Raw genomic sequence first — 27072 nt, 5'->3', positions numbered from 1 at the left:
GGCCCTTTCGATCGAATGCGTGTGGATGGCGGGGGAGTCCATCGAGATCGACTTTCGGTTGGGATGTCGGCGGGTACTTATCTAAGCTTTCGCAACGTCGCGCTCTGATTGGCCGCTGGCGCGCTCCAGATAGCCTTGCATCAAGCACGTGCTGTCCATGTGCAGTCTGGCGATGAAATGGCCAAGTTCTGTGGAGAGGATGCAGCGATGATTGTCGAGGCCAATGTACTGCAAGATAAGCAGCAGTGGGTATTTGAGGAGAGTGAGGACCGTACGCCTCACCGCGCCTTATGCTTGGTTGACCAGATCGCTCTTTTGGCAATGCTCGACTCGTCCGGCAGTCGAAGCATTGTCGATGTATGCAACAAGCCCACCTCATCCCTTTTCGAATGCGAGAACATCCATCGAGTTATTAATCCAACGGCAACCGGATTGTAGAAGGAAGGGCAACACATGGGGCCGTTCCACCGAGGCGGGCGTAATGAAGAGCACGGCATGATGGAGTATACGCACAGTCACTCCGTATCGGATGAACTTCATGTCCTCTCACCTCGATTCTCGCGAGGACCTCGTTTCCACCCTCGCTCTCGCTGTGCCTGCATTGCCTGGCACCCTATGTCCTCATCCTCCACTCTAGGCTCTGTACACGACTCAGTGCATCGCGCGCCCCGATCTCGCCATGTCACTAGCATCCCACCCTGCCAAGGCTACTATTGTTATAGCGTCAGCTACGACCCACGTCTACAAGACCAGACCCTGATGTTGGCCGTGGGATCTCAAACTTCCATGCACTTCCAAACAATCGAGCTGCTCGTGGTCCGCATCTTCCCTTTCGCCCCCTTGCTTCTCCCACGGTCGAGGAACTTTCCACGCACGCTTGGTACTGTATGCAAGTCTCGTCATCCAGATACGACCGTGCGAACGTACGTCTACAGTGGTTCAGTCGCTATACAAGATTTAGGGCCGCTCTTGGCCACACCAACGCCACGCCAGTCCGCAGCGTTCCTTCCGCGTGGTCGAACATCGGCACCCCACATTGACTACTTCTCGAGAAAATCCCATTCAGCGGGCAGGGTGAAGCGAAAAGGGCTGGTCTAACAAAGCAGTGCAACTCCAAATCACTGGAAAAACTGCCCTTGGCACGGCTGTAATACCACGCATCTGGACTGGCGTTTGAAAAGCCAGACCAGCTTCGCCCGTCAGCCCACTACTTCCTCAAGTTATATACAACGCGGGCATCTCGGTCAAGCCTGCGACTGATCTTTCTTTCTTTCCTCCTCACCCTGAGCTCTCTTTCCATCATCCGCCGACTTTTTTTCGTCCGCAGCTCAGTTGCCGCTCGCTTCGTTTGCTCATTCACTCGTTTCTCATACTATGCGCGTCGCTTCCTTCACGTGGGCCGCTCTGGCCACCGCCGTCTTTGCAAGCCATGCAAGGGATTGCACGAGGACGGTGCACACTACGACTACAATCACTCGTGTAGGCCCAGTGGCAACCGCGACCAAGACACGGACGGTGAAAGGCGCCACATCTACTTTGGTCATTGCTGCCCCTTCTGGGTAATATTTCATGAACGTTCACTTGCATCGGCTTGATCTGATCCATGGTAGGTTCCAGCCGGTTCAGTCCTCTTTGCCTGGCGCTGTATACCAAGGCAGCGGGGGTAGCGACCCCATTGTAGCGAAGCGCGATACGCTTGAAGCTCGTAACGATGTCGAAGAATCTCTGATGGATGGAATGTGGCGCCGTGCTGAAATAGCCGCGCGAGCCGGCGCCTGCCAAACGACGACTTCAACTATGACCAAATATTTCACCAAAGCCCCATCGTAAGTTTAGTGGCGTCACAACTTTAGAATCATGACTGACTCAGTTTCGTAGCACGAAAACGGTCATTAGCACGAGCACAAGCTACGCTACCACAACTACCGTCTACGCCGCCTGCGCTTCCAACAACCTCGCGGACTACTACACTCCGACTGGCCAGATTTTGAACGGTGGAGGGCCGTTTCAAATCTCGGGGGTCTCGTTCAGTAGACTTGAAGATTCACCTACTGCATACGGCTGTAAGTCTATTTCTCCGCTTCACCCGCAGACTCAGAGTGCCACTGCAAGCAGCGAGATGAAAGTGCAGCTGACCGTGCAACAGGCTGCGTCCAAGCTCTTCTAGCGGACAACAGTGGCGCTGCGTGGGGCTATATCCCACAGAATGGAGGCTGTGTCTCCTTCTCCGTCGATACCTGCTCCGACCCAGGCGCACAATCCACGAACGCGTTCCAGGCGAACACGGCCAGCTCGAGTGTCCATGCAGTAGTCCTTGGGAATCTGCCGCGCGGAGCGTGGGACGTTGTCGGATCGTCACCGCCTCAGGCAGCGTCGTCAGCTGTGCCACCACCGTCTTGAGTTCCCTTGGCGTGTCCATTATGAGGGTGCAATGGGGATCATTTGGCAGTTCTGTGGTTGCGGTGATGCGTAAAATATGACAGCAACACGAATACGGTCGTTACAACATCATGTGTGATTTGTGATGTTCAAAGGGACACCGGGCGGGCATTTGCATTGTCTCGGTAGCCGCGCAGCCTGATGCGGGACTTCCCGAACAGCCTTTCATTGGCGGTTTGCACTCGTTTGTCGTTCAGATATGAAACATCAGACCTGATTTGGAACGCTTGAATGACTTTACTTGTGCTATTTGCGTGACACTATGTCGCACATGTTCCTGCTGGTTGTGGGAGATGTCTAGATTTTGCGTGGATGACACATTTATAAGCCTCAGCGCCCCAGGCATGTCCTCTCACCAACTTCCGCCATTCTCTCACCTTCTGCGAACACTGCCCTCACATTACGTATACACACTCTCATTCGATACTCCAGGTGGCTGAGAGCACAGTAGTACAACTCAATGACCGCTCTCGATAAGCCCGGCGGTGAAGCTTACTCGAGCCCGACTTCAGCAATAGCAAGCTAACCAAGCAACTCAGGAGATGCCGAAAAGCAACCAGGCGAATGTGGCTCGCCTTTGGCAGCCACCTACCTGGCCCTACGGGCGATCTCGGCCTTCACACTCTTCATACTCATCGTAGTACTCGGATACACAGTCCTGACGTACGACAAGGCTGCGACCAGCGCGGCAAATCCGTTGCTCCTAGCAATCGTAATAGTACGTGAAGGCAACTCGGACAATAGAGCTTCAGACTGATGAAAAGGCAAAGGCGATCGCTGCGGCATTCTACACCCTCGCCCTCATCTTGATCGTGTATCGCTCGAGATTCCACCCTCTCCTCTGGCTTGCAATACTGCTCGATCTGGCCTGGTGCGGCGCGTTCTGTTTCCTCGCAGTCGTACTAGCAGAACCATCCGTAGTCACACAATGCACTGCAACCTCGACGCCGCATCCGCTAGCTGCGGCGAGCACCACATCGGGAAGCGTCTTGGCGGGCGACCTGGCTGCGAGACGCCTCATCAAGAGAGACATCAACTCGCCGCTGAGGGAATTTATTTTGCTCGGACATGTGCCCTGCTCGGTGGTTCTGGCTTTCTGGATCCCATGCATGGTCCTGGTCGCTCTCTTCGGCGGCACGGCGATTGTGGCATGGAAGAGGTGGCGATCTGGCGGCAGGACGGTGATGCCCTTGCAAAGCGGCGCGAAGGTTTAATGAGGATTTAGATGAAGCAAATAATGAGGCGCTCGATGATAGAGAGGCCCGCCGGGTGGCCACAAGCTCAGCAGTGCGCGATGGCATGGGAGGAAGACGCGTCGAGGTCGCGAATTCGGCCGGCCGTAAACAGCAGCACGACTCATGTACGATCATCGTCAATGAAACCGTTAGAAGTCACGATCTGCCAAGGGGCAAATGACTGCGGCAGAGTCCCGGCTTGGGTGTCGCCTTTGCTGAATAATAAATATCCCCGAGCCTCTTGGCCCACGCTAACTCCTTTCGCTCCACGCTCTACCACACTGGAACCAAACCTTCTCTTTGGGAAGAGGTCGACGAAGCGAGCCGCACGCCACACGCCTCTCGAGCCAGCTGAGATTCATCTTACTCCCTACATTCGGGCACGCCGGGCGCCAAATATGGCAGGGACGATGCGACTTCATCATCCTTAAGCGAGAAGTCATCTGGATTAGGTTGAGGGACTGGCACCAGAGGAGCACGCCTTGGGCGTTGCCTGAGCCTCATATATCCTGACAATCCTCACGCAAACAGTCGTAAGTCCCTCTCTACTGCCTTTCGTTCTCTGAACGTGTCCCCTCGTTTTCAAAGAAGCATTTCGTCCTTCATATCAGTCATTACAGTCAAGATGAAGGCTTTCGTCTCCACCCTTTTCGTTTCTGCAGTTGCAGCCTCGTTGGTCGAGCTTGACCTCCACGCACGAGGACGACCTCACCGTGGGCACCATGGCTGCTCCCGTGTTCAGCAACAGTGCGCGGGCGCGCAAGCCGAAAGCGCCTACCAATGGTGCCCCCATAACGCTCACACCGTGACCGTGACCCACACCGCTGCCCGAACCACCAGCACCGTCACGTAAGTCCTTTACTACACCTTCCATCGATTGCCATACTAACCATGCGAAAAGTTCAACCAGCACCGCGTCAGCCTCGACCACCACGACCACCACAATCACTGTGTTGCCCACCTGCACCCAGGCTACGCCGGTGACCAAGAAGCGCAATGCGGCGCGAAAGGCCCAACAGCTCGTGAAGAAAGGACAAACCGGCGGCGCCCCCTCGTGTCTTGGGCCGAGCCCGTGGGAGGCGTGCAGCTGCCTGCACCCCACAACTACCACCATTACCGTCACCCCGAGCGTGGCTCTCACCACCACTCTCACAACGATCACATCGACTGCAACGCTCACGTCCACGGAGACCGTTCAAGGCCCGTTTAACATCATGGGCGTTCAAGGCACCAAGACACAAGGCTTCCCCATTGCGTCGTCTGCTCCCGACTTCGCCGTAGGCACAACACCTCAGTCGGGAGGGGGTTTTCCCTTTGTGAGCTACGACTCAACCTCCGCCGACGCGTTCTACCTGACCTCCAACGGCACGCTACTGGACTCGACGTTCACAGACGCCAACGGCAACCCCTACATCGCCTTCCAATACACTGATTTCTCCACTCCCGAAGGTGGCAACGCGCCTGTCACCATTGCTCCCGGGAGCACCGTCTACTCCAGCGGTGGCTACCAGCCCCTCGTGTGCTTCCTCGACCCCAACAACTGCAGGCTGGACTGTCGTGCCAATGGCAACGAGAATAACTTCCAGTGCTACTATAACTACCTCAACGAGTGGTACATTGCGCCGAGTCCAGTTTCCCCCTCGCAGTGCTATGTCTTCTCGGTGAGTGACTACCTCTTCATACCCCCGTCCTTTTCAACGCAAAGTGCCGAACTATTTGAACAAGCCTGTACTAACTCACCCCGCTTAGCCTCAAATCACATATGGGGCGGTCGTGTTGTAGAGCCTTGCCACCATTGATCCCTATCCTGCTGGGAGGAAGTTGGATTACTTTTGCCATTCCCGTCACAACATATCTCGGCTTTACGTTTCGATTCTTGTCTAATCAGGCGGTGGATCAATGTCATCGCTATATATTACTCCGCAAGAGACGCATGCTTCCTGCTCGTCTTGACCACACTTTCAATTCTCTGCTTCGCAACACCTGCAAGCCTGTCTCAAGTTGCGTGAATTTTGATCTATCAAATGCCGAACATGTGGAGCGCGTACCAGTGCAACAGCGGCAATCTTTACCCCCTCGGAGGTTAAAAGCGTGTTTATCATCTTTATGTCGCCGAATTAGTGGTGAGGATGCAGTCATTTCCCCACATCGTCATGTTGGAGCGCATTGGACCCTGCCCAAGCTTCCTCCACATTGCCGGTACGTCACCTCTGTTCTCGTGCAAGGATAGCTTTTTTCTCGAAGGCATATGGACAGTTTGAGCATCTCCCTCCGGAGCAGGAACACAAGCAATACCCTGCGGGCCGCCCGATTGGTTTCACGTCGACGCAAATATGCGGAGTCGGCTACCGGACATGCTTCAGCTCTGGCTGCTACTATTGACTGCTTCGCTGAACGGCAGAACGCATGCGACGAGATTGAATGTGCCGACCACGGCGGCGGGAGCCTCCATAGCTCATCAGCCAAACTACGTCTCCTTCTCCATCGAGCCCGCCTTTTGGGTGGAATTCTGGGGCAACGCCAGCCAGCCCAACACTTTCACCTTTGATGTGCTGCAACTGCTCGTGGATCGAGGCGGCCAGCCGCAGATTCGTCCCGGGGGAGAGACGATGGACAGCATGATTTTCGAGCCTTCGGCGGGCAATGTGCAGCGAGTCACCAGCTCCGATGGAGGCATTTACCGCACTGTCGTCGGGCCGGCGTACTATCAAAGCTGGTCGAATTTCCCCAGCGTCACCAAGTTTACGTCGACGCTCAACTTTCAAAATGACAGTCTTGCAATCGCGCAGGGCCTGGCTGTCGCCTCGGTCAAGTACCAGCCGGAGCGCGTGCATTATTTTGAGCTGGGGAATGAACCGAACAACTACGCCACGGCTGAGTCGAGATGGGACGACTCGACGCAAGAGTATGTAAATCAGTGGCTGAACTGGACGTATGCCATTGATGTTGCGGTGAACAACACGCTTGGAGCGAGCGCGGCGGAGCAACTTGGCATCTCACGCTGGTGGGGTTCGTCTTCCACCACCGACCCGACTGCACTGCAAGTCCGCCCGGCGAACATCATCCCGGACGGTATCGACTCGGACAACCAGGTTGCGCAGTACTCCATCCACTCGTACCAATTCGCGACTTGCAGCCCGGCACAGACGGCGCTGTCTACACTTCCGGACGTACTGAATCACAGTTCTCTCGTCAGCTACGCCAACTCCCAGATCCTACCCTCAGCACAAGCAGCACTCAACAGCGGGAGCCAGTGGATTATTGGCGAGTACAACTCCGTCGCCTGCTCCGGCTCGGTCAACGTCTCCGACCGCTTCGCCCAAGCCTTGTGGACCGCTGATACGCAACTGCTCTACGCATCGATGAACGCCTCGGCCACATATTTGCACCAGGGTGCCACGCTCGTGGATCAGAGCAGTGACCAAGCCAACTCGGCTGGACCAAACGGCACGCCTAGCTTCAGTCTCTACGATATGGTGTATCCCCGAGACAGCTCTGCACGAGGGCCAGCACGCGCCTTACCCGGCTTCCTGGGTGTGCTGTTCGCGACTGAAGTCTTCTCCACTCCGGGCATCCGCGTACGAGCACTTGCGGCACCGACAACGGTTGACGAAGACTACTTTGCAGCCTACTCGATGTATGCGAACAACGAGATTCGGAAAGTGGCGGTCCTCAATATGCAACCATACTACGGAAATGGAAACAACCTCACAGTGTCAGTGCAGCTTCCCAAATCCCCTCGAGGATCGGGAAGTCCGCAGGCATGGTTGAAGCGAATGAGTTCGCCGTCTGTGAGCGAGACGGACAGCTCGCTCACTACGTGGGCCGGACAGTCGTATGAACACGGCAAGCCGGTTGGGAATCTGGACATTGAAGAGGTGGGAAGCGACGGCATCATCACTGTGCGTGGAAGCGAGGCGGTGCTGGTCTTTTACAATCACAGCGATGTATACATGTAGAGCGCAATGCATCCCTCGTTGGCCATGCTTCCCTATCGCAGAGGCAATCTAGACCGTCCGCCTCGGCGAGCCCAAAGCGTCGTCGCGCATTCTCCTTTGGGAAAGTGCAAGCGGGCGCCCCAGACTCGTGCCGGGGTTGGGCAAGTGGCAGGTAGCATTGGGCCCCACGGGGCACGCGCACACGCAACACCAAGGCAGGGTCGGCGACTCGGCTTAAAGAAATCGAGAGCTGCTGGCGGGGTTCCTTTTCTTCTCTCTTGCAATTCTCGTTGGGCACACGCGACAGCCAGCGCGGACGTCACGATGCTCCCTCCTTTTGACTACTTCCAGCATCGCGCGGCTTGGTGAGTTGCTCTTGATCTGCGGCCCCCACTTCGCTCTACGACATGCTGTCTGTTGTACTTCCTCGCGAGACATACTGACATGACACAGCAACTTCAAGCAGAAGGAGCGCGCCGACCGCATCGCGAGCCTGGGCAAGGCATATCACGGCCCCCTCGATGCCGCGCAAAAAGACATCCTGCAAAAGCCGATCGCCGAGCTGGTCCACGATGTGCAGAAGAGCGGCGCCCCCTTGGCCACAGAGGTGCTGCAGGCCTACGGCAAGGCGGCAGTCAAGGCGCACGAGAAGACGAACTGCGTCACCGAGGTGATGATGAATGCTGCCGAGGGCTGGATTGAGCGGGGGGAGATCAATCTGAAGGGACCGTTGGCTGGCATCCCCGTCAGTTTGAAAGACTCGATCCATGTTGGCGGCTTTGATACTAGCGTGGGCTACTCAAGGAATGTGGGACAGCCGGTCGAGGCGGATGGCGGGATTGTGCGTATACTGAAGGATGCGGGCGCGGTGCCGTTTGTCAAGACTGCCCTGCCCATTACGCTGTTGTCGTTCGAGAGCTCGAATGACTTGTGGGGCGTGTGCAAGAACCCGCACAACACTCGCTACTCGCCCGGCGGCAGCACGGGTGGTGAGGGAGCCATTCTGGCGTTTGGAGGCAGCAGGATTGGCATTGGCTCCGACGTTGCTGGTTCCGTTCGTGCGCCTGCCCACTACTCCGGCTGCTACAGCTTGCGATGCAGCACGGGTCGCTGGCCCAAGCTGGGCGTCAACACCTCGATGCCCGGTCAGGAGGGCATTCCCTCTGTCTTCTCCCCCATGGCTCGCACTCTCCTGGATCTGTCCTACTTTACTCGATCATTCATCCAGATGCAGCCGTGGAAGTACGACCAAGCCGTGCACCCCATGCCCTGGCGATCGAACGTGGAAGACGAGTACAAGCACAAAAAGCGTCTCCGCGTGGGCGTTATGCGCACCGACAACGTCGTCGATCCCTCGCCAGCCTGCGCTCGCGCGCTCGACATGGCAGCCAGCGCCATGGTCGCCCAGGGCCATGTCGTCTTCGACATCGACCCCCCGAATCCCTACGAAGCCCTCGTGATCGCCAGCAACCTTCTCAACGCCGACGGCACCAAGACCTTTCGCTCCTACTTCCGCACGGGCGAGAGCGACGACGCCGGCGCCGCGCAGTTCGGGCGGTACATGCGCCTCCCGCGCTTCATCAAATTCTTCTACTGGGCGTGGTACAAGTACGTGGTGCGCGACGACATCTGGGCGGGCTTGTTGGAGCACTGGCATCCCAAGAGCGCCTTCGAGAACTGGCAGTGGGTGTACAAGCGCGAGGCGTTCAAGGCGCGCTTCCACGAGTGGTGGAACTCGTTTGGCGACAAGGGCGACGGCATGGACATCATCCTCACTCCGCCCAACGCCACGCCTGCCGTGCCTCACGGTGGGATGTCGAGTGCTGCTGCCGCGTGCGGGTACACCTTCCTGTTCAACTTGGTGGACTACACGGCCGGCATCCTGCCCGTGACGCACGTCGACCCGAAGAAAGACAAGCTGGATCCGTCCATCAACATCCGCAAGATGAACCATGTGGCTTATGGCGCGTACAAGCACTACGATGCCGAGAAGATGTCCGGGCTGCCGGTTGCGGTGCAGGTGGTGGGCAGGAGGTTGGAGGAGGAGAAGGTGCTGGCTTGCATGGAGGTTTTGGAGAAGGCGTTGCACGAGAAGGGTCAGCAGTACAAGCTGATGCCGCTGCCTAAGCACTAGATCTGTGTTCTATGACATGGTTGGAGCGAGAGGTGTCTGGGTGTCTATAGTTGTGTTTCGTTGCGCGCTGACTTCAAGTCATGCCTACAAAACTGCGCAGTCTCCCTTTGCTCGTGATCTTCCTGCAAAGAAAAATGCGACTATCGGCGTAAACGAAAATCATCCCACCCCCTCGAACTCACATACCGCCCGTCAGCAGCCACATGCATGCCGCCAGACGTTCTGGCCAAGCCACGAAAAGCAGCAGCAGCACACGCGAGATGAACGGAAACGGGGCGGGCGCGAACCCCAGCCAGGGCCGCTGCCCGACCGCCCTCCACCCCCGAGTGGGGTCGCGTGAGGGTTTGCCCTGCAGCAGCTCTAGATCGGCGGAGGGGCAGGCCAGTTCTGCGTTGCAGCGATTGCTTTGCCAAGGGTTCACGGTGGTGGCGCGGGGCAGTGCCGCCCATGATCGACCGCTGGGCATGCGTCGTTTTTGCCAGGGCATTATCATCGGTCTTTTCCTTGGCCCCCTGTTGCTCTTTCCTTTCCTGCATTCCATTGCGTAGGTGATAAGGAAGAAAGGACTGCATGCTCTGCACTTTATGTGTGGCCTCGCTATCTTTCACGCATAATCATCATCAACTCTCATTCTGATTCCCCCTCCACCCCGCCATTGGACCCCTCCCTTCACCCCTACCACCAACCACATCATCCCGCCCACCATGCCCTCCCGCGCCCGCGGCAAGCAAGCAGTCTACAACACGCCCACCATCCGCAACGGCGGCTTCGGCTACCTGCAAGTAGAAGCAATCCACAACCGGCCCATGTCGATCGCGCGCCGCCACCTGGCCGCCAGCGAGCTGCGCATGCGCAGCATCGAGCCCAGCGAGCTCTCCTCCTCCGAATGGGTGCGCTTCCTCGTCATGGAGACGCCCGAGCGCGACAGGTGGATTGCCGAGTTTGAGCGCCGGCGCCGCAACTCCAATTCCTCGTCTTCGTCCGCCGAGGGGGGGTTGAGTAAGGAGGAGGAGGCGCGGTTGGAGGCTGTGGAGGCGGCGAGGGGGACTGCGGCCGAGGCGGCGCCGGTGGCTTTGCCTTCTGTCGCTGCTGCGTCTCCTGCCGGTGCGAGGACTGGTGTTACGCCTTCTGTTAGTGTGTGGGCGAGACGTTTTGATGGGAATGAGAGCGGGCAATACTCTGCTCGGCGTCCGAGACATGCTAGGCGTGCGGTCACCGAGAGCCTTATCGATGCTCCTGCGCCGCCTCCGACTTACGAGACTGCGGTTCGCTCTCGGTCGCCGCCGCCTGCTTACGAGCCTCGCAGCGATGATGAGGGGTCTGTTTCTCCTCGTCATATCCGGTTTGCCGTATGAAGAACGAAGAGGCAACGATTGGGGATGATTGAATTTACGGCCAACTTTTGTTACTGGGTTGAGGTTGGTTTCCTTGATTCTTTACAATGAACGGATGGGATTGGGCTATATCGGGACAGATGGATGGGAAAATGGGCGGCGTATACGGAATTGCTTCATCGGGAACAGTGAAACCTCTACGCCAACGTGGATCACTACGTAGCTGTCTGTGAATTGCAGACTGGAGACAGATATGGCCGGCGTGGTAGACAACAACAAAATTGCAAGTGGCCATGCGCCCTCTACCCTCCTTCACTCGCACCATCATCACACTTCCACCCCTCAGAGCAAGTGCTTCAACGCCGTCTCAGCCTTACGCATGACCGCCTCGGCCCTGTGCACCGTCTTCTCCCCTCCAAACCTCTCCAGCCCTTCATTCTCCTTGGCCTGCTCAATCAGCTTCTCAGCGCTGAGCAACAAACCCCTCCAAGTCAGGATGTCCTCGCTGTCGTCGACAACACTCTCGTCGATCGCCTTGTCCACCTCGGACTGCACGATTTGCAGCCACCGTTCAAGGTCACAAGACCTCAGCACACGCACCGACCACGCCATAGTCTGCGCTCCCCCAGGTTTGCGGAAAACATAGTGCCATCGGCCAGGGTCGAGATACATGGCATCACCCCTTCTCAGGACTTTGAAGGCCCATCCGTCTTTCGGTGTAGGTCGTTTTTGCTGCTTCGTCTTTGCTGATGGCTCGTTGGTCGACCATGCGAGTCCAATTTCCCCCTCTCCGCAGCAGATGTAGGTTCCAAAACCGAACGTGTCGCAATGCGGCCCCGTCATTGCACCCGCTTCGGCAATCATCGCTGTTCCGGCCCAGTGCTGATGTACTCGTTGGAGGGCTATCACTTCGTTGGATGTGAGCATATGATCTGGGCACTTCTCCGCCGTTTTCCCGTGATGAGGACATGCGGTCGTACAGACATCCACCAGCTCGATGGTTTGCAAGTACCGCACGAGCGACCCCAGGAGATCGCAGCTTGGGTGGCGTAGGATTGAAGGAAGCATGCAGATGGAGGCAGGGAGGGTGAGCTCGGGGAAGTTCCAGGGAAATCGAGCGGGCTCTTCTGGCCTTTCGTCGAGGAATCGGGCGCGGATTTCGGGGATGGGCACGTTTCGTTTTGGCATCGTGTCGTCCTCGTCTTTCGCCTCGTGATCGTACATCTCGGACTTCTCGTCGGGATTGGGGAGCCATTCAAAAACTTGCTCGACCGGCCGGACGGCGCCATCTCCCGTATCGATGAAAGGGATGGATTGGCGGGTGAGAAAGATGGGGGCGTCGATGGCGTCGGTGCTGCGGAGAAGGCCCCTTGCTTGCTGCGTGTCGATCACGCGCATCTCCGCTCTGCCCTTATTAGACGCCGCCTTCTGGTTGTCGTCGCGTCGGTTCTGCGCCGACTGCAGACTCTGGAGATATGGCAGCATGGTCTGGAGATGGCCATGCCCGGCAGTCTTCTTGGGCAGTTTGATGCGCTTGGCCTGTCGGATCGTCTCCTCGAGAAACTCATCGTCGTCGCTCGCCTTCCGCTTGCCCAGGGCGCCAGTCTGCGTGCGAGTAGCAAGGAGATCTTCCCGCTGGCCGTCTCCGCGCGATCTTTTCCGTGTTGCCGGTGCTGGAGGAGCCGGGCGATCCACCTTGCCGCCAGTCGTCGCCCAGGAAACACCGTCTTCCTCCGCCTCGTAGCTGACGCCGTTGACTTTCCGGGTTCGGACCGGTCGCTTGGGCTCGTCGGCCACGCCGCCGTTTCTCAGAGGGCCCAGCCCGTCGATATGCAGCTCTTGCAGCATTCGCTGCTTCCTTGTTCCTTGTTTCTGTTGCCGAGATGTGCCATTTCGGCGGGCTCTGGTGCTGGCTGATCTCTTGGGGGCCATTGTTGATCAAGGACTGCTGTGATGAGAGAATGTGCTAGCAGGAGAAAGAGAATTTGACTGAGATGGGGCAGATGGGCGAGAGGATATGAAATGGATTTGAAAGAAAGAAAAGCAAATGAAGATGGCATTGTCCAGGAAATATGAGCGTGGCTTTGGACAATGAAAACGCATTGAAAGACAATAGGCAATGGGGGTGCGAAAACTTCACTTCACTTGAGTGCATCATTCCTGGCGGACTGCGAGCTTTTGCAAGAGAGACAATACGAGTCTCGCGGGTGCTATTGAGACATCAATGCCTCTAAGCACAGTAATGTCTGTGGGAGAGACAAAGAAGGACACGGAGAGGCGTGAGACGTCGTCTCGCGACATCTCCGCTTCAGCCTGCGTACGGGCATGGAGCTGGGACCCCGTGATCCCTCAGACTCATGCTGTTTGATGAGACAGTGTCTGTACTGCCACACGTTTATTGCAGCTGAACTGGTTGGACTGCGATGGGCGTGGGGTGAGGGCGCACTGAAGAGGCTGGCTTCCAACTCGGATGACTAGAAGAAGGCCAAGACATGAGGTGTTTGCCTCGATGAACACACGGAGAATTTCCAACGCGTCGGCGAAAAGATGATCGATAGTGTAGAGGATGGAGAGTGTGAAGAAGAGATGCTCGGCGCGCAGGTCTGGACCACGCGACGCCTTTGTCCGTTAGCGTCCCGCCGTTTGGAAGCTTCGCTCGTGTCCGTCTCGTGACATCCCGCGTGGGCGAAGGCAACGGCGCAAGGCGATTGGTCGAAGGCAATCAGCCACAGCCAGTCGAAGCTGCGGAAGCCTCACCCACCTCAGCAGATGCCAACCACGGCGCGATCGGATTCTGCCTCCCTCTCCTTCCCGTGCGCCTTTGCCTTCTCATGCCCCTTCCTACCCCCCCAAAGCACCTCTGACAGGGCGTGGAGACACTCTCATCCGCCCTCTCGCGTCAGACGAGAGGACCAGGATGAGCAAGCCCGAGATGCGACACGACTCAACTGCTACTATCCGCGCCACGAGGGTGAGTTGCCGCGGGATCTTCTTGGCACTCATCCGCCACGTGCAACATCACTGACCCAGGTGCTACTGGCACAGATATTGAACGACGACAGTGATGACGATGGCTTCCAACTGCCCGTCGCGACCAAGGAGAATGAATGGCTAGGATTCTGCCCTTCCGCCGTGAAGCTGCAGAATGGCGACCGGAGGGTGAGTGCGACTTGACTGGTTCGCAAATCCACGGCGCATTCGATAAAGGACTAATCCAACCCATCTACGCAGGGTTCGCTGAAGAAGAGGACAGACTATGGCGCCGCGTTTGCCGCTTCCGGCGTGACAACGTACTACTGCAGTCAAAAAGGGTGTATGTACATGGGCCATGTCAGCATCGATTTCGTGTGGAAAGCAGTCATGAAGGATGAAAGACTCGGCTTAAAACTGCGATGGGCCTTTCTAGGTATGCCATAGAGGTGAACAGTGGACCACGCCAACTGACCCCTCTCGCACAGCCAAAAGCCATGTCTTCCAAGGCAAAGTCACCGGTCGCCAGTATCAGGTATCCCACCCCCCAAGCCATCCTTCACCTTTCCCACTACTGACGAATCCGCAGTTCCAATGCCCCATCTGCATCTACTCCCAAGGCCACGCCGAAGGCCGAACATGGAAAGGCGTGGAAATCTACATCGACCACGTCTCCTCCCACCGCGGCCGCCAGCTCTCCGAAGAAGGCAAGCCAGAACTCCTCACAAACTACTATGCTCCACCCACTAACAAAGAACTCGCGCACAGTGCTCGGCAAACTCAACATCATCAACGACCGCATCGCCGAGGACAAAGAAGACTTCGACCTCAACTTCTTCCCCACCGCCCTCACGCGCCAAAACACCAGCAACACCACCACCGACCTCAACAGCTCCTCCAGCAGCGTCTCCCTCGCCCGCACCAACACGCGCAACAGCATCGTCGACTCCCTGTGGAACCGGAAATCCAGCAGCGCGAATACCGAGGTCGGCCCGGCGTTGTCGCGCACGGCGACGTGGCGGAGCGATCGCGCGGACTCGGTCGTTAGCGGGGCGCTGATTGAAGAGGGTGAGTTTTCTGGCTTCTCGATTTTCGCGGAGGTGTTTGCTAACATTTGATTAGATGACGATGAGCCGTGGGCAGAGGGGCTGAGCGAGTTCCGGGCGGATAAGGAAGAAGACTACCTCAGTCCGGACTTCTGAATTCAGTCTGCTTTTTTCTTTGAAGCGCAGTCAATACCAGCCTCGCAGATTGAGCTGTTTAACAAAGTTTACCGAATGCTTCAATCTACGACGAATGGAGGCGTTGAGGGTTGTGGGCGGGAGTATGACAGCCGTCTGAACCGGCGGCGAAGATTGTCTATTTCTAGGACAGGATACCCATCACAGTGAACGAATATCACTTGTACACACAAACACTGCCACAGCCAGTCGTTTCTCATCCGCCATCCATCTCATCGTAGCCCCGCCCGACAAAGTAAAGGTACAGGGATATCTCAGTAAGCAGCCTCACTCCCCTCCCCACTCCTCCCAAGCAACAATCCCCTCGCCCTCTCAACAGCCCCGCTATCCCTCACAGCGAAATCATCACTCTGCACCCTTTCATGCCCTCTCAGTCCCAACTGCTGCAGCAAGCCCTCCCCCTCCGCCACAGCCTGCGCCGCCGCCTCCACTCTCAGCCTCGCTTTATCCTCCCTCCATTGCCCCTGCACACAATCACAAAGACATCCCTCCATCAGACACCCGCCATCGCCCTCCGCAAACCACGCACGAAGACAAGCCGCGTGACCACCGTGGTTGCAGCGCAAACACGTCGACATCAACTTCGTAGCAGGCTGTGCTTCCCGCTCTTCAAAGGGACTATCGACGCTCTCGCAGAACGTGCATCTCACCAGCTTCACGCCGCAATTCTCGCACAGCGCCTTCTCCAAACCGGCGAGAACGGGTTTGCGACAAGCGCCGCATCGCGTGCGGACATGGTTGTCTTTCACCGCGTCCTCGTAGACGGAGGGGTACATGGGGTACGCCAGTCTGCGGAGCATGGCAGCTTCGTTCCGCATCTGGCGGCGCACGAGTTGCTCGTGGTAAGTCGCGAGGATGGCTTCGAGTTGCAGCGGTTGCAGCCCGGCGTTCATGAGGGGTTGGAAGTTCTTTTCGAGCAGGGACTCTATTTCCGGCTGCGTGTAGGCTGCGTTGGAGAGGAAGGCGTCGATGTAAACTGATACTGTTGCTGTTGCTTCGCGGTGGGAGAGGGGTTGCGTGCGTGGGAGGTACGGGGTTAGGGCTACGAGGAGGTGGGCGGCGGTTTGGGCGTCGCGGGTGCTGGCGTAGTATGTTGTTAGCTGGCGGAGCATGTCCACGAGGCGGAAGGGCTTGTGCTCTTCGAAGTCGGAGTCGGAGTCTTCTGGAAAGTAGGTTGCGGGTGGTTTCTTATTGTCTGGAGGATCGTCGGGGGCCTTGGAGCTCTTGCTCGTGGCCTCTGCGCCGTTGGTCTTGACGCCGCGATGGGGAGGCTTTGCGATTGTTGCTGCTTGGCTGACATCCTGATCCCGCTCTGTATCGGTAACATACGGATTGGAGCGCCTCTTCTCGGCGATCTCGGCGGCCTCGTCAGCCTCTCCTTCACCAGTAGCACGCGAATACCTCGGACGCGCAGCCAGGCCGTGAATCTGAGCAATGGGCACGGCCGGGCTAACGGCAGGCCTATCATCGAAATCCTTGGCTTGCACAGCATCGATCGCAGGTTCCTGCGCCTTCTTCGTCGGCTTCGTAGGCCGTTGCGCAACCATATCGTGAGGAGCGCTGCCGTAAGAGGAAGGGAAGGATGGGTTCCCGGAATTCACTGACTGCTCGAGAAAGGCGAAACTCTCGTTGCTCCCCTGCCGTACCAGCTTGGGAGAATGGATTTTGACGCCATCGGCATCGACAGGGTCCAAGTTTAGAGGCTCTTTTGGCTGCACGCTCCAGCGCCTGACCATTGCATTCCTGTCCACGACAGGTGCAGTTTGCTGGAGCTGTTGTAAGCCATCGAGGTTGGTGATTGTCAGATGCTCTTTGTCCTGGCCATTCGCCTGAGTGTTGTCGGTGGGTGGATTGACCGTCAAGATGGCGTCGGTGCCCGAGTCGAGCGAGACTTCAGCATTGAGACGAGAGGAAGGGGCATCGAAGTTGACTGGACGGACAACAGGCGTACGCTGGTCAGAAGCGACGTCCGACTGCGCGAGTTGCTGTGTGATGGTAGACACGGGCCTCAGGGAAACCGGCGATGACGCGGGTGACTTCATCACATCTGCGAACAAGCTCCTCGACATCTCGACCAGTGTCAATTTCCTGGTAGAGTTTCCGGCAGCAGGCTTGTTGAGCAATCGCCGCGTATGCTTGAGTTCCGCTCTTTTCTTGAGATGGTTCGCCATCATGCCACTGACGATCCTCCACGTTTGCGCCGTCCGATAGAGCCCGGCAGCGTATGCGCAAGCCGCATTATGCTCCATGTATTTGTCAAACGATCCCAAAAAGTCATCATCATCGCGAAGAGAGCTGAAGTCAAGCTTGTAATTGCTCGCCAAGAAGGGAAAGACGTTTGGATCCGGATGAAGAGGCGCTGGGCCGGACACCGCAATCTGACGGGGTCGAAGAGAATCTCGATCGGCCAATGCATCATCCAAGTCCATCGTTCGAGTGGCCTCTCCCACGGGAGAAACGGCCAGCGATGGTGTACGCGATATGCTGGGGGATCGCAAAGTCTCCGGCCGGCTAGGCGCAGCGTTCAGGAACGAGTGGTCGCGTCCGTCGTCTTCCCAGCTACGGGCGAGCACAGCATCACGCTGGGGGCTGCCGCCACGGCTGCTGTCTTGAGAAGTCAAGGTAGGTTTGCTGCCGCGATGCCGGTGGGGCATGGTGTGGTTGCGTGCTCGTTTCTGCGTAGCGAAGCTGATGTCGCCGAGTGGTGAAAGAGCGAAAGCCTGGAGATTTCGCTTGTCGATAGTTTTGGGTGTGTGCTGGATGTCGGACTGCAAAAAGACGCCCTCGCGGCCGACAGTCCACAGCAGATCTTGCGAATGCCACAGTAGATCCGTCGGTGCCGACATGTACGGATGCAATTCTCGGAATGGTAGTGCTGGGCGGCGGAAGTCCCAGATATGAAGGCTCGACCGATCTTCCTCGTAAGAGGTGACGAGTTGTGTGCACATCCGTGTGCCGGCGCCATCGCCGGTGAACGACGACGACGATTCACAAGACGGCCGCCACCGGGCGTTCGTCACACGATATGGCGTTTTGATTTCCCAGCTTGCCTTTTGCCTCCGATTTGCCGAGAAGTCCCAGACACGCACGGTCTTGTCGGAGCTCGCGCTGACAATGTGTTTCCCGTCAGGGTGCCAATCGATCGCGTTGCATGTCTCGCTGTGCGCCGGAATCTTGACTTTCGCCGTCTTCAAGTTGCGCATATCCCACCGCTGCACCCATCCGCTGTCGGTGCCAAAGGCGAAATCGACTCCTTCTGTCGGAGACCACTTTACATCCCGCACTCCATCGCTCAGACCGGGGTACTTTCGTTTGCTTTGCAGCGTACTAGCCGATCTAACATCGCGCACATCCCATAACCTGACAGTACCATCTTGGCTTCCGGAAAGCAACAGATTGCCGCGATGCGGATTGAATGTCACTTTGTGCACTTGGCGGAAATGTTCATGGAGCTGTGCAGCCTGGAGCCCAGCCCGTCCCAAATCATACAAGATGATCTTTCCGCTCGAGGTCGCGGCAGCAACATAGTCACCGCAGTCGCCCTTCGCCCAGGCCACGTCGGCAATGTCGATGGTGTAAGCATGGCGCGCCTTGCCAGAAGCATGCGTAGGGTTACTCCGAATGACGCTGCGCAGGTTGATCTCCTCCGCACACACACCATTCTCAATCCTGATAGTCTTGAAGATCTCCTTGCCGCCGATGAGAGCATGCGTGCCTTTCTCGTTAATGGCCAGAGTGTTGATCTCCAGACCCGTCTTGTGGCTCGCGGTGGCGTTTTGGGAGGCACCGAGCGAAGCCAGCCGCGATTTGCCTCGATTCAGATACCGTTCTTCCTCCGGACTGCTCTGTGGGCTGGCCGCTCGGGACTGGTACCCGAAGAACCTCGTCGCTGCATCGCGTGCTCTCTGCAGCGGTCGAGTCGTTGGCAATGGTGGCGCGGCCGGGATGATGTCCTTTGTGCCAAATGGGTTGGCGGCGAAGCGCCGGGGAGTGTCACCGCTCATGGCGGCGCTTCGACGCGACCTGATGCAGGTGAAGCTCTAATTCCACTGACGTATGACTGCATACTGTCTCCTCCCCTTTGGCCAACGCAGGACAGGTCATGAGCTCGTCTACGATGCATGTACTTGATATGACATATGCCCTGGGAATAGTCGTGGGATTCAAGACACCGCTTTTGGTAACGCTCTCCCGACCTGGAGAAGAAGGCAACATCCCTTCTTCACGTACTCTTCTGTAGACAGGCGAGCCATAAGGTGGTCGTACTTCTGCCTTTTCTGATACTCGACGTATGCGGGGCTCGTGTACGTCGTATATTCTACCGAAGAATCACCACGACCTAAGGTATCTGTGTGTTCTGCTCGTCCCATCGCGCCGTGCTCTACTCTCGACAATGGTCGCAAGACTACAACCTAGCAAGCGGCCCATCTGGCCTGACCACCCCAATACAAGCCTTTGTGATGTCCTTCACACCGTTGCATCCACACAGCTGCATGCATCGCTTGAATTCCTGGTGGTAAGTTTCCAGCATCAGCTCCACGCCTTTTTGCCCGTCATGCTGCACCCATTGTCAGCTTTGTAAACGATAGACGTTGCCGACGTCGCGCTCATCACTCACCGCAAGACCCCAGAACACCGGTCGGCCCACCCAGCAGTACTCCGCACCCAGAGCCAAGGCTTTGAAGATGTCCGTTCCTGACCGTATTCCCCCATCAACATGGATCCTAATCCTCCCTGCCGCAGCCTGCACACACTCGGGCAAGACATCAATCGTCGCCGGAACCCCATCCAACTGCCTGCCCCCATGATTACTCACAACGATCCCATCGCACCCCATCTCCACCGCCTTCATCGTATCCTCCGCCGTCACAATGCCCTTGATCCAAATCTCCATCTTCGTCACGCTGCGCAGCCACGGGATTTCGCGCGCCCAGTTATGACTGTCGTCGTTGAAGCCCATGAAACTATCGTCGTGCGTCTGCTTGCGGATCCTCTCGCTATCCCAGCCTAAAATCGGGAAGCCCACGCCATCAGGCGTGCGGAAGTCGTTGCGCCACTCGTGGTACCGCACTCCGAGCACAGGCGAGTCGGCGGTAAGGAAAATGGCAGAGCAGCCACGTTTCTCCGCCTCGCGGATGATGCCTAGTTGCAACTCGCGGTTTTTGAGCGTGTACATCTGAATCACGTGGTTGATGGGCCCGACGCCCAAGCCGGCATCTCGGATGTCTTTGATGTGGAAGCTGGCGAAGGAGGAGATGGCTTGCGTGAGGCCTTTCCTTGCGACGGCGCGCGAGGTGGCGAGTTCGCCTTCTGGGTGCGCTAGGGCTTGGATGCCTGCTGGTGCTGTCCCAAGGGGGAAGGCGACTTTACGGCCGAAGCAGGTGGTTGAGGTATCAGCTTGGGAGACGTCCACTGCGGACGGGCGAGAAGTGACGATTAGCGAAATACTGGCATCTTGAGAGTGGAGCCACGCACTCAACACTCGACTGCGAACACGATACTTGTTGTACGCCGTGGAGTTTTCCGATACCGTTATCTGCTCCGTTGAGCCAGAGTTGATGAACTCTGCGCATCTTGTCAGAAACCCTTCAGCAGCCAAGCTACATTGCGAAAGAACGACAGCCTTTCGAACTCTCACCTCGAGCACCATACGGCATCTTCTTGATCGCGCTCTTCTTCAAGTCTTCAATGCACAGTATAATGCTATCCGGATCGCGCACCGGCGCCGGCGCATCTTTGTCAGACGGCATGCTGGGCTTTGCAAGAGATTTAATGGCTTTCCAAATCATAAAGAACTCTTGAGAAATAAGGTGCGGACTCAAGAGTTGATTTCTGAGGAATGCGTAGTTCTAGGCGTCCCATCGCTCGAGACCCATTGATGCAACCCTAGGTTGAGAGCGGAGTCATTGATCGACGTGGGCTGGGCGTCAGCTCGGGGCTGAAGGTGAGAGCTCGGCGTCCTGTCGTCCTTGAGCTCGACGTCAACGTTAAGCTCTCACCGACAATCACAAGAATGTTTGTTTGCGGCCCCCACGACGCTCATTCATGCGTACACGATGTCACAGAATCGGTTCGATGAGATATGTCGAATTTGAGGCACTCAAGGCGCGTCTCGATACGCCCTAATGCTCCGTGATTGCCTGCTTAAGCGCCCATCTCCATGCGCCTGCAGCGCTGTGAAGAGGCGCAGCGTAGGTCATCTATGTATTTCTTTGCCATTTCGCACCCCCTCTCTCCAAGCAGTCGATGTTCTCTTGCTCTCTTCCTCCTCTTCAAGCGGTGACAACCCTCCTTTACATCATGCCGGCGGCACGCGATCAAGATGCAGAATCTGGTGACATTGCCCTACAACGACCTCTGAACGCAATTGAGGCCACGACTCTTGCATCAGAGTCTTCAAATCCCGGCAGTCCAGGGGAGCATGTCATAGACCTGGAGGCAGCAGATGCGATATTCTCAACCACAGACAATACCGGGAATGAAGTCACGGACGCAACTTCAAGACCACGGGCAATCGTCCAAGCCTTGGCCAGGGGCACGTCTTCCATGTTCTACGTAGCCAAAACTCTGATCTGGCGAACGCCAGCAAAATCCGCTTCCGGCACAGAGCTGGAGGGAACAGAGCTGGAGGCAGTTTCGGCATCACCCGTCGCCACTCCGGACCACAGAGCCTTGAGTGGAGGGTCAAATACAACAGCACGCCCCAACACTCCGATAACGCGGGTGCGCCGCGAAAAAAGGGGCAAAGGCTATATTCTGATTTTTGAGCCGACTTTGCCAGCAGAAGCGATTGGGTCTCTTGCTCCGAATGTGATGAATGCTCGATTTGACCGCCCAGAAAAATGCAACGAACAATTCTCGGGCGAGCACGGACAGGCTTTATGGTTGGCTTTCAACTTCAGAGGTGACTACCGAGCCATAATAGTTCCTGTATTCCGGCCTTCCATGCAATGGGGTATCAAGATGGCACGAACGAGGGCATCGCGCCGAAGATTACACGAAAACAGACTATTGACCGACGACGCAAAGAACAGAATGGCAAATGAAAGAAAAGATGGAGCAAAACCAAGCATGAAGGAGGAACCTTCCGACAGCCTATCGAGCTGGCGTGACTTCGTTGACGCCAACCCCGGCGAAAAAGAGGAGAAAATCTGGGAAAGAATCCAGCGGTATTACAACCGGCACCGTCCTTGGTATCATTGCCTCTTGCCTTTCTGGCGGCCCAAAGTAGTAGTGGAGTCAACGGTGCACATTCCTCCAATGAAGGGCTCGACACTCCAAGCTCACGATTCACAGGTCGTTATACAAACTCCGCGAGGAGACGAATTCGGCGTGACACTCGAGCACGCAAATTTCGAAACAGTGCGGAAACAATCAAACGAGCGATGTGTCGAAACACTGCAAGAGCTAGATGGATACGGACTTATTGAAGGTCCTGACGACATTGCCCATCAGGAGAAGGCCTACCGTAACGAGTGCCTGGCTCGAATTGATCGCCACTACCACTTCATTGATTGCTACAAAGACCCCTCGATAGCAGGAATGCCACCCCTGCTTACCAAAGAAGGAGCCCTGGAGCCCTGTATCAAAGATCGACAGTAAGGATCCAGTGTCCTGCGATACAGAAGCGGACGGAGCTGACCAGGCACCAGAACGATCAATGAGCTCGAGTTACCCAGCGAACGCAACGGGGCGCCAGCATTTCCCCGTATGAGCGGGATCTACATCGAATACGATTTCGACATGCAGACGCATGAGTTGGAAAAGTTGGTGGTTGCGTCCTTCGCCATTGTTGTGGTGTTGGTTTGGAAAGGTGCAACGGGAGATTGGAGCACCGCGGTGGCTGTTGGCAGTTTCATTGTCGGTGTTTCAGGCTTGATCATCAAGCGAAGCCAGCGAGGAAGCCCCTTGGGCACCAAGACTATCAAGACTGACTGAACTGTGTTCGAATCCGTGGAAGGTAGGGAGGCTTTGTGGATATTCAGAAGTCATGATCGCCGGCGTTTCGCGAAGCGCTGTCCGATGTGGGTAGCCTGGAGAGCGGCGGTGCCAGCCAGGTTGCGTGACGGTGGTGATGTGTGTGGCAGTGGGGATTGCAAACGACAGGCTGGCCGCCAACAGAGCGAAGAGAAGGGATCGCAACATGGCGTTGGGATAAGCAAATGCTTATCAATGAAGCAAATTGAATGACTTGGGTGAGACGGCAATGTTTAGCGAAAGTAGAGAGCGAGGGGGGAGATGCAATGATCATATCCATTATGGCTTGGACGGCCTTCATGCAGCTCGAAGGGAGGGATGCCAAATCGGGAATATACCAGGTAATTTCCTCCTCCCATTGGAATACGAGCACCAGGTTGCTGCCGACTGGCCCAGCAGTTGTGCAACGACCGAATTCGGAAAGCGAATCTCCTCCTACCGCTGGAACACGAGGACTTTTGTCGGCGATATGCCGAGAGAGACGGAAGGGCCAGCAGTTGTGACCGCTCCATCGCTGATGTTGTAAGGCGTCAAGCAATGTCTGCGGAGTAGTATGCTGACGCGCCGCCCTAATGTCAAAAGGTTCAGTCCGGTTGTGGAAGGAGGCCTGGCTTTAAGAGAGTTTTATGACCGGGAGAGCTCATGTCCGATTGGCAAAGTCTCGGAACCCTTTATTGCGCCTAACTGCACTTCAACTTGCGGCAGGCTGGCCCGGTTTATCGAAGAACGTGGCTGGAAGGGCTGGCGGGTCGAAGACCATACCTCTCACTGACAGCTCGTCCCAAGGAAAAAAAGGCGCCCAGCTGCGGCTTCTGGGCAGCCTCAGAGACCCAGGCGAGTAGGCATCAAGGTGTCGAGGATACTGATGATTGAGGCCATTTGGAATGGGCGGGAGGCAAGGCTGTGACGTTTGCTCGTGAAACTCATGACCGGCGACGTGTCGAAAAGAGGTACATTGGCTCCGTATCACCGTACAAGTACTTTGAAGCTCAAGAATGCGCGGAAAAGATCTCTATGCAATGTTAGCAACCATGAGTAATCCACGTGCATCAGCCTGTGGAGCCCTGCCAATCGCTTGGCTGGTGGAGGTGTTTGTGAGAGTTTCGGAAGAATTGCCGCGAATTACATCACTTCTCACCTCAGACGACATTAAGTACCTTATTATTTGCTTCCACCCTCTCCTCATCACCAACGCCAGATAATCTCCACACACAGAGACTTACATCTCACGCCATCAACATTCTCCAGCCACAATGTCGGGACTGCAGGACACCAAGCCGCACGCCGCCTCCGAGCCGCACGCCGCCTTCGATGGTGGCGATACGGGTACAAGTATGATGTCGACGGCGACATGATTTTAGGAATCGAGGGTCACGATCGGGGAAAGTTCAAGGTAGCACGTACAACAAAAGCATGAGCCGGTGCTTGACCCCATGAGTCTCTACGCGCTTCTGTCGATCCCTCCTGAGCAATCATTCATCACAGATTACTCAGGCGGGTGGCAACGGAAGTCGTGGTGACTCGGTCTTGCTGAGATTATACGGCCTGAACTTGATCTGGACAATACCAGCGATTGAAGAATCATGCTTCTTGAACCCGTCCATTGATGTGTTGGCTTTCTGACTACTTTGTAGATGCTTCTATTCGACAAACGCCCAGCGAGCCCGACATGGAACCCGACCGTGAGAAGTCAAAAGCCACGCCGGACAGCGTGGCCTTTTCAATTCCTCAGTCCAGCGAAAGCTTGGATGAGACGGACATCAGCACTTTCTCCCGCTACCTGAAATCGTTTGAGCGAATGCTGGTGCGGAACAATGTCGAAGCACGGGGAGTACAGCGTGTGCTACCCTCTCAACGGCACAGCACCGAGCGCCTCGGATTCGTCCAGATGTTCATGATGTGGTATACTATCAACTTGACATCGAATATCACCACCCTTGGTATCCTGGGGCCGACAGTCTATGGCCTCCCGTTCCTGGACAGCTGCCTGTGTTCAGTCTGCGGGATGATTGTGGGCTCTCTGGCGCCAGCGTACATCGCAACATTCGGCCCGCGGAGCGGCAATCGGACCATGATCTTTGCGCGCTACACCATGGGATGGTGGCCTTCCAAGATCCTTGTGCTATTGACCCTCGTCATACTGATTGGCTACGCCCTTGTCAACGTGGTGATCGCCGGCCAGATCCTGAACGCCGTCAGCGCAAACTATGGTCTCTCTATCATCGTGGGGATCGTCATCACATCCGTCATCGTCCTGGCGGTGACTGTCTTTGGCTATAGCGTATTCCACTACTACGGAAGATACGCTTGGCTCCCGCAACTCCTCGTCACCATGATTCTAGCGGGCGTTGCCGGCCCAGACTTCAATCTCTACGCCGACCCTTCCCCGACCGACAGCGCTCTTACTCGTATCGGCAACCGGCTCAGCTATTTTGGCGTCAGCCTGGCTACAACAATCACATACAGTGGCGGGGCTGCGGACTACTTCACCTACTACCCCGAAAACTCGTCGCGTATCAAGATCTTCATCGTCACGCTAACCAGTCTCGTCTTGAGCGCCACTCCACTCTTCGTCATCGGATCTGGCTTAGGCTCTGGGGTAGCCTCAAACCAATCATGGGCCGCCGCTTTGAACCGTTCTCAAGGCGCGCTCATAATCGCAGGCCTGCAGCCGCTTGGCGGATTTGGCAAGTTCTGCGGAGTAGTGCTTTCCCTCGGTCTGATTTCCAACACCATCTCCGCAACATACTCAAGCGGCATCGACTTCCAAGCTCTGGGGCCGTACTTTGAGCGGGTACCCCGAGTGATCTGGAACATCTTTGCGGTCATCGTCTACACCGTATGCGCGATTGCAGGCCGTCAGCAACTGGCAAACATCTTTACCAATTTTCTGGCGCTCATGGGTTACTGGGTCAGCATCTGGCTTGCAATTGTGCTTGAAGAACACCTCATTTTCCGCAAATATCGCGGCCTTGGCTGGGACTGGGAATGTTGGAACGATGCGAAGAGGCTGCCTGTGGGCATCGCCGCTCTTGTTGCCTTTCTTGTGGGCTGGGCTGGAGCGGTCCTCTGCATGGATCAGGTGTATTTTGTTGGGCCTATTTCCGCTCTGATTGGCAAGGATGGTGGTGATGTGAGCTTGCTTCCCCCTCTTGTGTGCAGATTCGGTACTGACTATGCGAAGCTGGGAAACTACATCGGGTTTGCCTGGGCGGCTATCGTCTACCCTGGTCTGCGCGTGTTGGAGCTGCGACGGTACGGAAGATGATTAGGACTGGGGTTTGGCTCGTCGATGCAAGCACGCGTTCTCCGAATGAACGTGTATGCTTTTCTGCGTCGTAGAAAACCCGAGGCGATCGGTAGCTTGACGATGGGTGGTGAAAGGGTTCGTGTGAGAGTCGCCAACGCTATTGACAAGCAAACTCGGCGAGCTTGGCAGCATTTACGCGCCGTGCTTCTCCATACAGCATAGAAACATCAAACCCATCTAAGATCGCCAGTGAGGATGTCTTTGAAACAACCTGGTTGTTCATTGGTGGATGTGGATCGGCGTGTTGCAGGGGACGATACTTCGCACTACGCCGTAATTGCTCTAGCGACTCGATCTAAAACCGGCCTGCTCGTGGTTCGCGTCTCAACTTCGCCTCACGAATCAGACATACCTAAAAATGACCATCAGTCGAGACGTACGGTCGCGCTGCGTGAACTCTTGACTCCGCCCAAAAGGCGCTTCTCCTTTGGCGCTGGCCAGCTCATACGCCCCTCCGCGGCGGTGTGTGCTGCGCCCCACCCTCCGCTGTACCA

General features: G+C 56.5%; 14 protein-coding genes across 14 annotated transcripts; 10 read left to right on the top strand and 4 right to left on the bottom strand.

The window, feature by feature from the left end:
- Positions 1-600: 600 nt before the first annotated feature.
- Positions 601-1229, top strand: BDY17DRAFT_301092 (uncharacterized protein). Its single transcript, XM_033734186.1, has one exon. The coding sequence runs from the start codon at positions 616-618 to the stop codon at positions 1096-1098; it is 483 nt and encodes a 160-aa protein (XP_033587889.1). The 5' UTR covers positions 601-615; the 3' UTR covers positions 1099-1229.
- BDY17DRAFT_301089 (uncharacterized protein) lies at positions 1230-2671 on the top strand. The gene is made up of 4 exons (XM_033734185.1): positions 1230-1559; positions 1611-1826; positions 1879-2063; positions 2147-2671. Exons 1-4 carry the CDS (start codon positions 1375-1377, stop codon positions 2398-2400), a joined length of 840 nt encoding a protein of 279 aa, XP_033587888.1. The 5' UTR covers positions 1230-1374; the 3' UTR covers positions 2401-2671.
- Positions 2672-2679: 8 nt separating this feature from the next.
- BDY17DRAFT_186332 (uncharacterized protein) lies at positions 2680-3846 on the top strand. Its single transcript, XM_033729969.1, has 3 exons — positions 2680-2924; positions 2979-3157; positions 3210-3846. Exons 1-3 carry the CDS (start codon positions 2900-2902, stop codon positions 3651-3653), a joined length of 648 nt encoding a protein of 215 aa, XP_033587887.1. The 5' UTR covers positions 2680-2899; the 3' UTR covers positions 3654-3846.
- Positions 3847-3957: 111 nt separating this feature from the next.
- BDY17DRAFT_301086 (uncharacterized protein) lies at positions 3958-5746 on the top strand. The gene is made up of 3 exons (XM_033734184.1): positions 3958-4523; positions 4576-5335; positions 5424-5746. Exons 1-3 carry the CDS (start codon positions 4300-4302, stop codon positions 5454-5456), a joined length of 1017 nt encoding a protein of 338 aa, XP_033587886.1. The 5' UTR covers positions 3958-4299; the 3' UTR covers positions 5457-5746.
- A 130-nt stretch (positions 5747-5876) lies between these two features.
- On the top strand, positions 5877-7693 carry BDY17DRAFT_301085 (glycoside hydrolase family 79 protein). The gene has a single exon (XM_033734183.1). It carries the CDS (start codon positions 6008-6010, stop codon positions 7631-7633), a length of 1626 nt encoding a protein of 541 aa, XP_033587885.1. The 5' UTR covers positions 5877-6007; the 3' UTR covers positions 7634-7693.
- Positions 7694-7826: 133 nt separating this feature from the next.
- BDY17DRAFT_301083 (amidase signature domain-containing protein) lies at positions 7827-10221 on the top strand. The gene is made up of 2 exons (XM_033734182.1): positions 7827-7977; positions 8066-10221. Exons 1-2 carry the CDS (start codon positions 7937-7939, stop codon positions 9744-9746), a joined length of 1722 nt encoding a protein of 573 aa, XP_033587884.1. The 5' UTR covers positions 7827-7936; the 3' UTR covers positions 9747-10221.
- A 229-nt stretch (positions 10222-10450) lies between these two features.
- On the top strand, positions 10451-11101 carry BDY17DRAFT_326014 (uncharacterized protein; the record flags this gene model as incomplete). The annotated part of the gene is made up of 1 exon (XM_033737442.1): positions 10451-11101. The coding sequence occupies one exon, from the start codon at positions 10451-10453 to the stop codon at positions 11099-11101; it is 651 nt and encodes a 216-aa protein (XP_033587883.1).
- Positions 11102-11414: 313 nt separating this feature from the next.
- Positions 11415-12888, bottom strand: BDY17DRAFT_301081 (uncharacterized protein). Its single transcript, XM_033734181.1, has one exon. It carries the CDS (start codon positions 12563-12565, stop codon positions 11423-11425), a length of 1143 nt encoding a protein of 380 aa, XP_033587882.1. The 5' UTR covers positions 12566-12888; the 3' UTR covers positions 11415-11422.
- Positions 12889-13806: 918 nt separating this feature from the next.
- BDY17DRAFT_301080 (uncharacterized protein) lies at positions 13807-15445 on the top strand. Its single transcript, XM_033734180.1, has 7 exons — positions 13807-14051; positions 14126-14239; positions 14312-14486; positions 14539-14585; positions 14640-14757; positions 14819-15118; positions 15173-15445. Exons 1-7 carry the CDS (start codon positions 13998-14000, stop codon positions 15250-15252), a joined length of 888 nt encoding a protein of 295 aa, XP_033587881.1. The 5' UTR covers positions 13807-13997; the 3' UTR covers positions 15253-15445.
- On the bottom strand, positions 15446-19377 carry BDY17DRAFT_301076 (uncharacterized protein). Its single transcript, XM_033734179.1, has one exon. It carries the CDS (start codon positions 19293-19295, stop codon positions 15546-15548), a length of 3750 nt encoding a protein of 1249 aa, XP_033587880.1. The 5' UTR covers positions 19296-19377; the 3' UTR covers positions 15446-15545.
- Positions 19378-19516: 139 nt separating this feature from the next.
- Positions 19517-21182, bottom strand: BDY17DRAFT_301074 (FMN-dependent dehydrogenase). Its single transcript, XM_033734178.1, has 3 exons — positions 20767-21182; positions 19910-20703; positions 19517-19849 (listed from the first exon to the last, which is right to left on the bottom strand). The coding sequence occupies exons 1-3, from the start codon at positions 20939-20941 to the stop codon at positions 19697-19699; spliced, it is 1122 nt and encodes a 373-aa protein (XP_033587879.1). The 5' UTR covers positions 20942-21182; the 3' UTR covers positions 19517-19696.
- A 315-nt stretch (positions 21183-21497) lies between these two features.
- On the bottom strand, positions 21498-21850 carry BDY17DRAFT_301069 (uncharacterized protein). Its single transcript, XM_033734177.1, has one exon. The coding sequence runs from the start codon at positions 21837-21839 to the stop codon at positions 21609-21611; it is 231 nt and encodes a 76-aa protein (XP_033587878.1). The 5' UTR covers positions 21840-21850; the 3' UTR covers positions 21498-21608.
- Positions 21851-21863: 13 nt separating this feature from the next.
- On the top strand, positions 21864-23363 carry BDY17DRAFT_186221 (uncharacterized protein). The gene is made up of 3 exons (XM_033729968.1): positions 21864-22536; positions 22588-22889; positions 22944-23363. Exons 1-3 carry the CDS (start codon positions 22105-22107, stop codon positions 23227-23229), a joined length of 1020 nt encoding a protein of 339 aa, XP_033587877.1. The 5' UTR covers positions 21864-22104; the 3' UTR covers positions 23230-23363.
- A 1035-nt stretch (positions 23364-24398) lies between these two features.
- On the top strand, positions 24399-26920 carry BDY17DRAFT_301063 (purine-cytosine permease FCY21). Its single transcript, XM_033734176.1, has 2 exons — positions 24399-26401; positions 26453-26920. Exons 1-2 carry the CDS (start codon positions 24875-24877, stop codon positions 26534-26536), a joined length of 1611 nt encoding a protein of 536 aa, XP_033587876.1. The 5' UTR covers positions 24399-24874; the 3' UTR covers positions 26537-26920.
- The last annotated feature ends 152 nt before the right edge of the window (positions 26921-27072 follow it).

Source organism: Neohortaea acidophila (assembly GCF_010093505.1).
Source record: "Neohortaea acidophila strain CBS 113389 unplaced genomic scaffold BDY17scaffold_8, whole genome shotgun sequence".
Taxonomy (NCBI): Eukaryota; Fungi; Ascomycota; class Dothideomycetes; order Mycosphaerellales; family Teratosphaeriaceae; genus Neohortaea; species Neohortaea acidophila.
The sequence above is the reverse complement of the archived record's forward strand: the minus strand, read 5'-3'. Positions and strand labels throughout refer to the sequence as shown.

Coding starts and splice junctions, on each gene's coding strand:
- BDY17DRAFT_301092 (XM_033734186.1), top strand. CDS start 616: ATGTCCTCATCCTCCACTCTAGGCTCTGTACACGACTCAGTGCATCGC.
- BDY17DRAFT_301089 (XM_033734185.1), top strand. CDS start 1,375: ATGCGCGTCGCTTCCTTCACGTGGGCCGCTCTGGCCACCGCCGTCTTT. Junction 1,827..1,878: donor TATTTCACCAAAGCCCCATC/GTAAGTTTAGTG, acceptor TCAGTTTCGTAG/CACGAAAACGGTCATTAGCA. Junction 2,064..2,146: donor TTCACCTACTGCATACGGCT/GTAAGTCTATTT, acceptor ACCGTGCAACAG/GCTGCGTCCAAGCTCTTCTA.
- BDY17DRAFT_186332 (XM_033729969.1), top strand. CDS start 2,900: ATGACCGCTCTCGATAAGCCCGGCG. Junction 2,925..2,978: donor CGCTCTCGATAAGCCCGGCG/GTGAAGCTTACT, acceptor CAAGCAACTCAG/GAGATGCCGAAAAGCAACCA. Junction 3,158..3,209: donor TGCTCCTAGCAATCGTAATA/GTACGTGAAGGC, acceptor GAAAAGGCAAAG/GCGATCGCTGCGGCATTCTA.
- BDY17DRAFT_301086 (XM_033734184.1), top strand. CDS start 4,300: ATGAAGGCTTTCGTCTCCACCCTTTTCGTTTCTGCAGTTGCAGCCTCG. Junction 4,524..4,575: donor CGAACCACCAGCACCGTCAC/GTAAGTCCTTTA, acceptor CCATGCGAAAAG/TTCAACCAGCACCGCGTCAG. Junction 5,336..5,423: donor CGCAGTGCTATGTCTTCTCG/GTGAGTGACTAC, acceptor CACCCCGCTTAG/CCTCAAATCACATATGGGGC.
- BDY17DRAFT_301085 (XM_033734183.1), top strand. CDS start 6,008: ATGCGGAGTCGGCTACCGGACATGCTTCAGCTCTGGCTGCTACTATTG.
- BDY17DRAFT_301083 (XM_033734182.1), top strand. CDS start 7,937: ATGCTCCCTCCTTTTGACTACTTCCAGCATCGCGCGGCTTG. Junction 7,978..8,065: donor TTCCAGCATCGCGCGGCTTG/GTGAGTTGCTCT, acceptor GACATGACACAG/CAACTTCAAGCAGAAGGAGC.
- BDY17DRAFT_301081 (XM_033734181.1), bottom strand. CDS start 12,565: ATGCTGCCATATCTCCAGAGTCTGCAGTCGGCGCAGAACCGACGCGAC.
- BDY17DRAFT_301080 (XM_033734180.1), top strand. CDS start 13,998: ATGAGCAAGCCCGAGATGCGACACGACTCAACTGCTACTATCCGCGCC. Junction 14,487..14,538: donor ACTGCGATGGGCCTTTCTAG/GTATGCCATAGA, acceptor CCTCTCGCACAG/CCAAAAGCCATGTCTTCCAA. Junction 15,119..15,172: donor CGGGGCGCTGATTGAAGAGG/GTGAGTTTTCTG, acceptor ACATTTGATTAG/ATGACGATGAGCCGTGGGCA.
- BDY17DRAFT_301076 (XM_033734179.1), bottom strand. CDS start 19,295: ATGAGCGGTGACACTCCCCGGCGCTTCGCCGCCAACCCATTTGGCACA.
- BDY17DRAFT_301074 (XM_033734178.1), bottom strand. CDS start 20,941: ATGGTGCTCGAGGTGAGAGTTCGAAAGGCTGTCGTTCTTTCGCAATGT. Junction 20,704..20,766: donor TGTTCGCAGTCGAGTGTTGA/GTGCGTGGCTCC, acceptor GCCCGTCCGCAG/TGGACGTCTCCCAAGCTGAT. Junction 19,850..19,909: donor CGGTGTTCTGGGGTCTTGCG/GTGAGTGATGAG, acceptor CAATGGGTGCAG/CATGACGGGCAAAAAGGCGT.
- BDY17DRAFT_301069 (XM_033734177.1), bottom strand. CDS start 21,839: ATGGAAGACGTGCCCCTGGCCAAGGCTTGGACGATTGCCCGTGGTCTT.
- BDY17DRAFT_186221 (XM_033729968.1), top strand. CDS start 22,105: ATGAATGCTCGATTTGACCGCCCAGAAAAATGCAACGAACAATTCTCG. Junction 22,537..22,587: donor AAGTAGTAGTGGAGTCAACG/GTGCACATTCCT, acceptor CACGATTCACAG/GTCGTTATACAAACTCCGCG. Junction 22,890..22,943: donor CCCTGTATCAAAGATCGACA/GTAAGGATCCAG, acceptor ACCAGGCACCAG/AACGATCAATGAGCTCGAGT.
- BDY17DRAFT_301063 (XM_033734176.1), top strand. CDS start 24,875: ATGTGTTGGCTTTCTGACTACTTTGTAGATGCTTCTATTCGACAAACG. Junction 26,402..26,452: donor TTGGCAAGGATGGTGGTGAT/GTGAGCTTGCTT, acceptor GACTATGCGAAG/CTGGGAAACTACATCGGGTT.